Genomic DNA, 11,482 nt, shown 5'->3' with positions numbered 1-11,482 from the left:
GAAATTGCATCAAATTGCTCTTTGAAGTTTTGATCTTTGAAAGCAAAGGTTAATCTTTCTCCTTCAAACATAATAATGTTTCATAGATAATTCAACTTCAATGTTTGAGCTTGATTCTTCAAAGAACTTCGGCTTCGAACAGGTCTTCCTCCAACTCGTCAAGAATTCTAAATAACAATGAAATCGAAGGATTTTGCAACCGGTCACTTCAATTTTGTTCGGGTAAATCGATTATGGCCAGGCAAGAAGAATTTTCAATGGTTGGGCATTAGGGTTCTTCAATTTGGGAATTTTAACTGATGGGTGAATAAGGCTCATTAGAGACTATTATTTTTATTTACTAGACATTTTGAATTGAGAAAAAAACAAAGTTTGACCAGAATCAACATCAAAAAGAGCTGGGTTTTCATGAAATATTTATGAAGAGAAAAGTGACCATAGAAAGATTTTGGTTCTTTGGAAGAACAGAGGAGGTCTAAGTAATCTGTATATTCCATCACGCCCATAACCAGATTTTTCCATTGAATTGAACACTGTTTTTTTCTTGGTTTTTATGTAATGCTTTTTTCTGGATTTTTAGTAGGGAATGAATTGGTATTTGGAATTCTTGAATTGAGGAGAAAAGATAGGAAGATGACAAGGAAATATATAATGTGCTATGAAAATTAGATAGAGGAAAGACAGGTTATTAAGTGCAGTCCATGTTAATTACGTGGCTTACTAATGAAGCGTGTGTTTCCCACTCAAATTAATATAGCTGGGCTAGGGCTTAGGAGGGAGTAAATAAATACAATTATTTTAACAATAGTGGGGTGTTAGGACACCCGTAAAGTTTAAGTGTCTAAATAATCAACTTAGGTCTTTATACATTTTTTCTATAAGGAAACTAGTTTAAAATGACTAAATAGATGAAATCTAGCTACTCATTCATGGGTAGATATTGCATTTGAAATCATTGTGTTTATAATATTGCTACTAATTACTTATTACCAAACTAGTTTACATCCTTTTAAGAACTTACCCAACGGAAAGTCCTTATTTCAAGTTGACTTAGATTACCAAATGTGTGATATTTACTGTATTACTAATTATTATTATTATTATTATTATTTTCCAAACTGAAATATGAATAATTAAACATAATGTAATCCATGTCAAATACTATACCATGATTTATTTGGTAATCAAATTTAAACTTGTCAATATAAACTTTATACGATAAAAGACAGAAAAATTTCGAAAATTTTACGTAAGACCTTGCAGGGCTTTAAATAAACATAAACAACAAGTAATTTTCAATCATTTCTGGAAGAAAATTGAAAAAAGCTTGTGAAAAATAAAACATATTCTTTTTTTTAAAAATTTATAGTTCCATCATCATGATGGAGGAGTTAAGGCATGACTCCAACCTGTATATATATCAAAAATAATAATTACACGGAGGAGGACATAGGCCTTGGCCTCCAAGATAGTGTGATAGGTGATAACATTCATCCTATGATGCACAGTTGATCAAAAGTATTTTGCTTGTATGGGAAGAAAGTTGTGCATCCTAGAGTAATTTGTAGTAACACTCAAGGATGCTATGTACAAAAAGGTGTGGGAAAGAAACTTGTTGCTAGGTATTGTCATTGATAACAAACTTGTTTTTCTTCTGTCTGAATCTGATGTTAGGAACCTCGTCAACTTTTAACTTTATTGAATCTCTAACATTCAAAGGTAATGATACAGCCTCATTGAAGATAGAATCAATTTTGGATTCTTCGCCTAGATTAGCAAGCTTGTCAGCAGAGTTGTTTCCTTCTCTCAAGGTATGACAAAATAGAAAGTTAGCATCCTTGGTCATGTTGTGGATTTGTTCAATAGTATCTTTGAATCTCCGGGGAGGCTTCCTTATCTTTTTGATCAAGTTAAGGAGAATCAACGAGTCCGATTCAACTATAACATTTGTAAAGCCCTTTGAAATACATATTTTGATGTCTCACACTTCCGCAATATTATAGCTACAATCTCCATAGAATTTTGCAAAAGCGCCAATTAAAACGCTATAGTGATCTGTGATAAGACCACCACCACCTAGCGGACCAGGGTTACCTTTGCTACAGCCATCGACATTAAGTTTAACCCAGCCCACTGGAGGTTTTTGCCAATAAATAATCTGACAATGAATAGCAGGGGAAAGCTTCTCAATTTTACTGTACGTGTCCTGCCATAAGTGCTGGAGCTGAAGATCTGGGAACCTCGTCTGGATAAGCATATTTGTCATTTTGATCACTTGTTGGATGATGAAATAATGGGACATGCGCTTTTCATCAAACCTAGCAGAGCATCTATTCTTCCAAATTTGCTAGCAAATGATTGAAGGCAGGCACTGAAAAACTGTATTCTGAACTTCATTTTTGGATTTAGTCAAATACCACCTCATAATTTTGTGTCTTACCTGACCTTGGACCAATCTGATACCACAGGAGTTACAAAAAAAGGACCATACTAGATTGGCAATATGACTATCACTGAGCAGATGGTTAGTATATTCCTCAAAATATTTATTGGGGCAGCAGTTACATATAGAAGCAATATTCACCCCAAATCTTTTAATAGCAACATCAGTTGCTACTTTATCCATTAACACTCTCATCATAAAAAAGGAAATTTTAAAAGGAAGCTTTTGATGCCAAATAGTCATACCTGTTAGAGTAGTTCCTTTCTTTGATCTCAGAGTGTGCCATGCAGATTTGCAAGAGAAATCCCCTGAAGGATCGGGGGTCCATATGGGTCTATCTTCTTTATCAATATTGAAGGTGATGTCTTTGATATAGTTGACCACATGCAAGGGGAGGATTCTCCTCAATTTACTTTGATTCCAAGTATTTTGCCCCTTACCATAGTTCTTTTAGGTGTCTTGGTGTTAATCGCCAGGTGAGCCAAGGGCCCAAGTTCTGTCCAAGAATCCCACCAGAAAGAGATCTCCCCTCTTCCAAGACTCCATGAGATATAATACTCCACCTTTTCTTTGATGTCCATCATTCTTCTCCAAGAATGAGATTGGCATTGAGTTTTTCTTCTTGCAACAAAATGAAAACTTTTACAATACTTAGCTTCGAGAAAATCTTTGATAAGGGATTTTTTAGTTCTAAATTTCCAACATATCTTAGCAGAGAAGGCATCACATGTGTCTTTAAGAGATCTGAAGTCAGCTCCCCCTTCCTCAACTGGGAAGCACATGTCTTTCCAAGCAATCCAGTGCTTCTTATTTTTGTTGCCATCCATACCCCAAAAGAAATTAGAGATGATCTTTTTAATCTGGGAGAAAGTTGCCTTGGGAGGATATAACGCTGATAGTGTGTGAAGTGGAATAGCCTACAAAACAGATTTAATAAGAACAACTTTGCCACCATAGATTAGAAATTTACGTTGCCATCCTTGGAGTCTTTTGGCTATGTTAGCCACCATGTTGTTAAAATAAACAACTTTTTTCCTTCCTATATAGATAGGACATCCAAGATATTGCATTGGAAAGTGACAGTGATTGTATCCAGTAATCTGTTTGATTCGGTTGATTCTTATATCATCATCTTGGAAGTTGACATAAAAACCAGATTTGGCTTTGTTCACTAGTTGTCCTGGGAGTTTCTCATAAGTCTCCATCTTTTCCATCATGATCTTCAAGGATTCAGGTTCAACTGAAAAAAATAAAATTGTGTCGTCAGCATAACATAAATGAGATATAACAGGACCATGACTATCTATAGAGAAAGGGATAAAATCATGATTATTTAATGACTCCATTAATTTTGAAAAAAGTTCAGCCCCAATAAGAAAAAGAGAAGGAGATAAAGGATCCCCTTGTCTTAATCCCCAAAAGAAATTGAAAAACCCCTGTCTATTCCCATTGATATTTACAGAATACCAAATATTAGACATAAGTCTCCAAATCATATCAATCCAAGTTTTATTAAAACCAAAATGCCTCATAATATTACAGAGATATTCCCATGAGACTCGATCATATGCTTTAGCCATGTCCACTTTTAACACTACATTCCCATGGGTGGAAGGTTTTGTAATATTATGGACCATATCCTGAGTCCTCATGATATTTTCAGTTATGGATCTTCCTTTGATAAAGCCTGTTTGGTAAGGAGAAATAAGTTTGTCCATAAGGGGGCTTAATCTCTGGTTCATTAGACTCGATATGATTTTGCAGGAGAAATTGCCAAGGCTGATAAGCCTTAGTTCATTGAAGGCTTGAGGATTATCTACTTTAGGGATGAGGATTAGGCAGGTGTGGGTCATGGCCTTTGGTATTTGGTTACCTGAAAAGAAATCATTGATCGTTAGTAAAAGATCATCCTTAATGATATTCCAACAAGAATGATAAAATTTTCCACAAAGACTATCTGGTCCAGGTGCACTGAATGGGCTCATGGAAAAAATGACAGCTTTCAGTTCCTCCATAAAAGATATGGCTGTAAGGCCAGCATTATCCATTTCATTGATAACTTTAGGAATATAATTAAGGATAGAAAAATTGGAGTCTGTATGTTCTCTAGTGAATTGCTTTTGAAAGAAGGATATAGATTTATTTGCAATACGCTCATCTCCTTCAATCCAGGTGCCATCACTTAGCCTGATCTTTTTAAGAGCTAACCTCTTTCTTCTACCCTTGACAATGGAGTGAAAGAATTTAGTGTTCACTTCCCCCTCTACAAACCACTTGATCCCAGATTTTTACTTCCATATAGATTCTTCAGTTTTATAGGCCCTGATAAGAAGAGCATTTATGCGGTTAAGCTCAGGTCTGTTGATATCAGTGTTATTTGTAATGGTCTTTTGTTCAAGATCATCCATCTTCTTTTCCAGATCCTTGACGTTGTCAAAAATATTACCAATAGATGTCTTAGACCAATGGGATAGGCATCTGCATGTGCTTTTTAGTTTCAAGTGGAATTTCCACATAGGAGAACCATGAACCTCTATATCCTAAGCCTGTTTCACCACCTCTTTGAAATTAGTCCAGAAATCTAAGAATCTGAAATATTTGATAGTAGGCTGTGAAGTATTCTTAGAAATAGTGAGTAGGGGTGAGTGGTCAGAGCATGTTCTAACCAAATGATTGATATTAGTAGAGTCATAGTTATTCATCCATTCTTGGTTAACCAGCACCCTATATAGCCTTTTCTAGACTCTTCTGTTAGGAGACCACCCATTGCACCAGGTAAATTGTGAGCCTGAGAAGCCTGGGTCAATAAGATTACAATCCATGATAAATTGTATCATAGGCATGCTTTTGGACATTCTGTGAAGGTTACCACCCTATTTCTCACTTGGATCAATAATACAATTGAAATTTCCTGCAATGTACCACGGGAGCATATAATTCTAGGAGATATCCCTTAGGTTTTTTCAGAGATGTTCTCTCAAACCAGCATCACATTTTGCATAAACAGAAGTAACAAGGATGTTTGTTCCCATCCATTCAATTATACAAGTAACCTGTTGATCTGATTCCTCCACCACATTACAGTTCAGATCATTATTCCAGAAGATCCATATTTGACTATTGATATTAGCATGAGCATTATCATAGCCTAGCATAGATCTGAACTTATCAAGATGATCTACCTTGTGAAAAGGTTCACTAATAGCAATGAAAGAAAGATTTTGGAGCCGGATAATTTGCTTTAGTCTATCAAAAGCACCACTAGAGTTGATGCTTCTAATATTCCAATATAAGGATTTAAGCATCATAAATCAGTTGAAGAGGTTTTGTTCCTGTGGTATAACCACAGCTTGTTGATAGGTGAATCTTCTACCTCTTCCTCTTGGTTTGTGGCTGCCCCTCTTGATGTTATTTCTGCCTCTTCCTCTACCTCTAGGTGATAGGTGAGCTCTTTCAACAATCTTGTCAATTTTAGAGCTTACATTTATCTCCACTAAAGCATTGGAATTGAAAGTTTCAATTAATTGTGCCGCATGATCATCAGTTGTATGGTTTACAGGTGGATCCTCATTCTGAAAGCTTTCACTGTCAACACTTTCGAAATCATCAGTTTCTTCAATGCTCATATCATCCTCATAGTCACCATCTTCTTCGATGTCCTCTTCCCCATCATCCTCAAAGGGTGATTCAGCCATTTGAGTATTATTGGAGATGTACATGTTTTCACTCTCTTTATCCTCTTATAAGCTGGTACCACTAATAAGTTTAAGATATGTGTTATGAGCATCTCCTGGATCAATTACATGGTTATTTTTGTTGTTGTTTTGTTCTGGTTCGCTTCTGTTGTTGCCTTCCTCCTCAATGAGATTGGTGTTGTTCTTACCATTGGTATTATTCTCCTGGAACGAGTGTCTATTGCTTTGATCATTGTCGATGGGATTGTTGTGGTCTTCTTTGTTGCTAGTATTATGCTCCGATGGTTTGGTTGTTGTATCAGTTTTCTTGCTGCTTGGTTGGCCTTTTTCAAAGGTTGTGTTTTGGAGTTGAGCTTCATTGCTATTGATGATTTGGTTCTTCTTTTTCACTCTGACCCTCTTCTTCTTGTTAATATTTTGCTCACTCCTCTGTATGTTGTTTTGTTTGGTTTCTTCCTCCATTTTGTTTTTACCTTTACCAGGTATATCTTCCTTCATGGGAGGCTTCTGCATCTTGGAAGGCTCATTGATAACAATTTTATTTTTTTGCCTATACCTCTCACATCTTGGTTCATTGATTGATGATTCTAGCTTTGCCTTTCATTCGATCTTTGATCTTCCTGGTTATGCTCATTAGGTTTGTTGGCCATCTCCATATGACTATTGTTCTGAAACCTCACTTTGACACTCTTCTTCTTAGAAACCGTTTGAAATTCATATTCTTTTGGCTTATCTCTTTTTTGTTCCTTTTCCTTGTTGAGTTGAGCTTCCTTTTGAGCTTTTATTCTTTCATCACGGATCTTGTTTCTGCATTGGCTCTCATAGTGACCTTGCATTTTGCAATACACACAATAGCTTGGAACCTTTTCATATTCAATGTCAAGACACTTCCCATCATCAGTTTCGTTCGATCTATTAAGTTTTGTGAATGAAATTGAGGAATTAACAAAACATTTCAAATATAGCAAAAACTCGAACATTTTGTGCATTCAGAAAAAGTAGAGGGTATCATGATAAATACGCAAAACTTTGAGGTGCGTATATGAAATTAATTAGCAAACAATTTCCAAGGTCTTTTTACTTCTCCCCTCTCCTTTTCCTTCCTTTTCAGAGAATCAATTAAACATACTACTACCTGATAAAATATTCTTTCGGGCCCCTTTCAAACCAGTAACCCTTTCTAATTTGAATTGAAAAAGTATTAAAATTTCTTTTGTTCTATGAAGGTCACCGACCCCAATAGCCTATCTTCATTCTTTTGAGTTCAATCTCTCTCTATTTATCTACTTACTATTTATAAATATGGTATAATCTTAAGTTCATATGATCCCCTTACTAAACGCGTCAGTGATCATGTTTTGCTGACTTATTAATTCTCTCTTCTTTTCTCACTAGTGCTCTCCCTCTTTCTTTGCCTAGCTGTTTTATTGCGAAAAAATTTATTTATGATCGTTGGTCATTGAAAGAGGGGGTTTATAGTTTTGTTTATTGTGGGTTGGGGTTGAATTCTTAAAACATGAAGAGAACAAAATTTGATATGTTCATGTCTCTGAGTCGTCAAAGATCGGTCCAAGTTTTGATTTTTATAGGTCTTGTTTATGTTTTAATGGTGGGTTTAGAAGTTCCTTTCGTTTTCAAAACTGGGTTCAGTTTAGTTTCTAAGGAGGGTGAGGGTTTTGCTAACCGCCATTTGAATTCAAAGACTTTTGTGCTTGAAAGTGAAGAGGACGAGGAAGAAAAAAAGGCCCCAAATCGCCCTCTTGATGTCCCACTTAGGGTTGGAATTTCCAATCAATCCAATTCCAGGCCCGAGAGAAAAATCAGAGAATTGCACACTTTGTTATCAAATTTAGTTTTTGATGGCAGTTCCGTAAATATGAATAGCACAGATGGGTTTTCTGGGATTTTGAAATCAGCAAAGGAGGCATTTGAGGTAGGGAAAAAATTCTGGGAAGAGCTTGAATTGCACAAACAAGAAGTGGTTCCTGTAGAAAAAAGTAACAAGACAGAGGAATGCCCCCATTCAATTTCAATTTCCGGGTCGGAGTTTCAAGAAAAAGGGAGAATTTTGGTGTTGCCATGTGGGCTTACATTAGGGTCTCATATTACTGTTGTTGGAAAGCCAAGGAAGGCCCACTCGGAGCATGACCCGAAGATATCTTTGCTGAAGAATGGCCAATTCTTGATGGTTTCACAGTTTATGATGGAATTACAGGGGCTGAAGACAGTTGATGGAGAGGACCCGCCAAGGATTTTGCATTTTAATCCGCGATTGAGGGGTGATTGGAGTGGGAAGCCCGTGATTGAACACAACACTTGTTATAGGATGCAGTGGGGGACAGCACAAAGGTGTGATGGCTGGAGGTCCAAGGATAATGAGGAGACTGGTGAGAACAATGAATTTTGTTTATTGGACTATCTTTTAAGTATTGTTTAGAAAATTCTTTTACTCCTATGTTTTATTGGGTAATTGAACTTAAAAGTTTGTTCATTTTGTACTAGTTTATGTTAAAAATCTGTATTTCAGGCGCAGTGTGGGGTGGGGTTGGGGGAATAGGAGCTTGTGGTAATGCATCTGTTAAAAGCTTGACTGTTGATTTTATATTATTGAAGGAGAAAGGGATTAACTGAGAATGCATTGTAGTTACATTTGTGTCTGTTGTATGGTGAAGTAGATTAATCTATAGGTGACATATGACTCTTTTGCAGTTGATGGACAGGTTAAGTGTGAAAATTGGATTCGAGATAATGACGAAAATCATACTGAGCAATCAAAGTCATCATGGTGGTTAAACCGGCTTATTACAGGGCGAACAAAGAAGGTGTCTATTGATTGGCCATTCCCATTTTCGGAGGATAAGTTATTTGTGCTAACTCTTAGTGCCGGCTTTGAGGGCTATCACATAAATGTTGATGGGAGGCATGTGACCTCGTTTCCATACCGAACTGTAAGTAATGTACTACCACATTCAACTTCATATAGGATTATTGAATCGGATTATTGTTAAGGTTCTCCTTTGTGCTGTTAGGGATTTGCCCTTGAGGATGCCACTGGTTTGTGGATGAACGGTGACATTGATGTTGATTCAGTGTTTGCTGCCTCCTTGCCTTCTACACATCCTAATTTTGCTCCTCAGAGACATCTTGATATGTCAAACAGATGGAAGGCACCACCTCTCCTTGATCAGCCTGTAGATATGTTCATTGGTATTCTTTCTGCTGGCAATCATTTTGCTGAGCGAATGGCTATAAGGAGGTCTTGGATGCAGCATCAGCTAATCAGATCTTCAAATGTTGTGGCTCGGTTCTTTGTTGCATTGGTAGGTTGACATATTGGTAACTTATGGACCATATTGCAAATATCTTTTGCTATTAACATTGGCATTCGTTCTGTTAAAATGTTTAAACTTGGGATGTATTTTGACAGCACGCAAGAAAGGAGGTAAATGTGGAGCTAAAGAAAGAAGCAGAATTTTTTGGTGACATCGTCATTGTTCCTTACATGGATCACTATGACCTCGTGGTTCTGAAAACAGTTGCCATCTGTGAATATGGGGTACCTTTCTAGATTTCCCTTAAATTTTGAAATTAGTTTTGTCCCCAAAAGTTGATCTCATCATTACTTTTGGTTGTTTGCAGGTCCGTGTAGTATCTGCCCAAAATATCATGAAGTGTGACGATGACACCTTTGTGAGAGTGGATGCAGTTATCAAGGAAGTAAATAAAATACTTGAAAATAGGAGCTTATATATTGGAAATATCAATTACCACCATAAACCCCTACGTAGTGGTAAATGGGCAGTGACATATGAGGTAATAGTTCGTATATTCTTGTGCGTTTATTCCTCAGAATCTTTACCTAGTATTAAAAGATGCAAATGCTGCTGGATAGTTTTAGTCTTGACTCCACCTTATCAAAAAAAGTTTTAGTCTGGACTCCTAGTTCTGTCATACAGAAGCGTGTTTCTTATGCTTTGTGGTTTAATGAGGATGTCATAATTACCACATAATACTGAATAACCAATACTTGAGTTAGGTGAGTGTTCTCAAGAGATTAATTGGAGGGTATTTAGATTAATGATGCACTAGTTTCACAACACATGCACCAACTAAATAGTTGTCTTCATGGAGTAATTTTCTGGATGTTGTCTGGTTGCTCCCTTTTAATCTCTGTGTCCTTGTTCTATACCGTGAAATCTGAGTATCTTATTCTGTTTCCCTTTCTCTGTGTTGTCTCAGGAATGGCCAGAAGAAGATTATCCGTCTTATGCAAATGGACCTGGCTACATTGTTTCATCAGACATTGCCAGCTTCGTTGTCTCAGAGTTTGATAGTCATAACTTAAAGGTAGGCACAAATTCTCGCTTCCTATCCGTCTGTGTCAGTTCAATGAAATATCTAACTAAGCTCCCTGACTCGCAGTTGTTCAAGATGGAGGACGTGAGCATGGGAATGTGGGTTGAGAAATTCAATAGCTCAAGACCAGTGGAATATGTACACAGCTTGAAGTTCTCGCAATCTGGATGTGTAGATGATTATTACTCAGCTCATTACCAATCACCTAGGCAGATGATCTGCATGTGGAACAAACTGCAACAGCTAGGCAAACCTCGATGCTGCAACATGAGATGACAATTAGAGATAAAGAGAAGGGTAACTAAGACTTGGGCAAGGAGAGAGTTAGACAAGTTTTTGCAGTTATAGAAACCATGAGCTGTAAACTTTCTTGAACACTCGGTTTTAGATATGATATGGGCTGCTTAGGAGCCCTTGAAAATTCATTCTTTTGCTATCTCTACCTTCTCTTTTTCCTTTCAATTTTTTTGATACCTTTTCCAGCCTATCTGTGGTTGTATAAAGGTATGGACATACATGTGCAAAGAGAATATCCATATACACTTTTATATGTGTCCTACATAGCATAGAATCAGAGCTTGATATTCCAAGCAAGTTTCTTCAATTTTGCTTAAAGTTCCCTACCCTCCTTCTCTCCTCCTAGCTAGAGATTCATTTTCCAAGTTTTTTGGTAATTTGTCTTTGAGGTATATGGTTGACCTATTCAATGTACAAAAGGATGTTCATGTTATGGACCACCAAATTATTGTGCCAAAAGCAAAGCCGGTTGTTGTGGGAATGTGGGGTAGTTGATGCTTGCTATGTAGTAACCAAAGTTGATTTTGTAACATGAAAAGGACTATTTGGAACGACAAAACATAGACATGGAGGTCAATGGCTATTGGCTATTCATTCCATTTCAAAGGAGAATGACAGTTGCACCAATTAAGATTTCAAATCTTTTAGCAGTGTATATAAAAATAGCGGACTGCAATTGAATTGGAATATA

General features: G+C 36.8%; 1 protein-coding gene across 2 annotated transcripts; it reads left to right on the top strand.

Annotated features, from left to right (window-relative positions):
• The first annotated feature begins 7,247 nt into the window (after window positions 1-7,247).
• LOC107760105 (hydroxyproline O-galactosyltransferase GALT6) lies at window positions 7,248-10,915 on the top strand. Of its 2 annotated transcripts, none has more exons than XM_016578124.2 (7): window positions 7,248-8,525; window positions 8,848-9,086; window positions 9,168-9,458; window positions 9,566-9,694; window positions 9,778-9,951; window positions 10,378-10,485; window positions 10,561-10,915. In XM_016578124.2, exons 1-7 carry the CDS (start codon window positions 7,655-7,657, stop codon window positions 10,768-10,770), a joined length of 2,022 nt encoding a protein of 673 aa, XP_016433610.1. In that variant the 5' UTR covers window positions 7,248-7,654; the 3' UTR covers window positions 10,771-10,915. The 2 variants fall into 2 exon arrangements, with proteins under 2 accessions (XP_016433610.1, XP_075112090.1); XM_075255989.1 differs by having other exon boundaries at window positions 7,254-8,525; window positions 8,947-9,086.
• The last annotated feature ends 567 nt before the right edge of the window (window positions 10,916-11,482 follow it).

The sequence above is a fragment of the Nicotiana tabacum genome, chromosome 6 (assembly GCF_000715075.1).
Source record: "Nicotiana tabacum cultivar K326 chromosome 6, ASM71507v2, whole genome shotgun sequence".
NCBI lineage: Eukaryota > Viridiplantae > Streptophyta > Magnoliopsida > Solanales > Solanaceae > Nicotiana > Nicotiana tabacum.
Note: the sequence above shows the minus strand (reverse complement) of the source record. Positions and strands in the feature narration are given on the sequence as shown.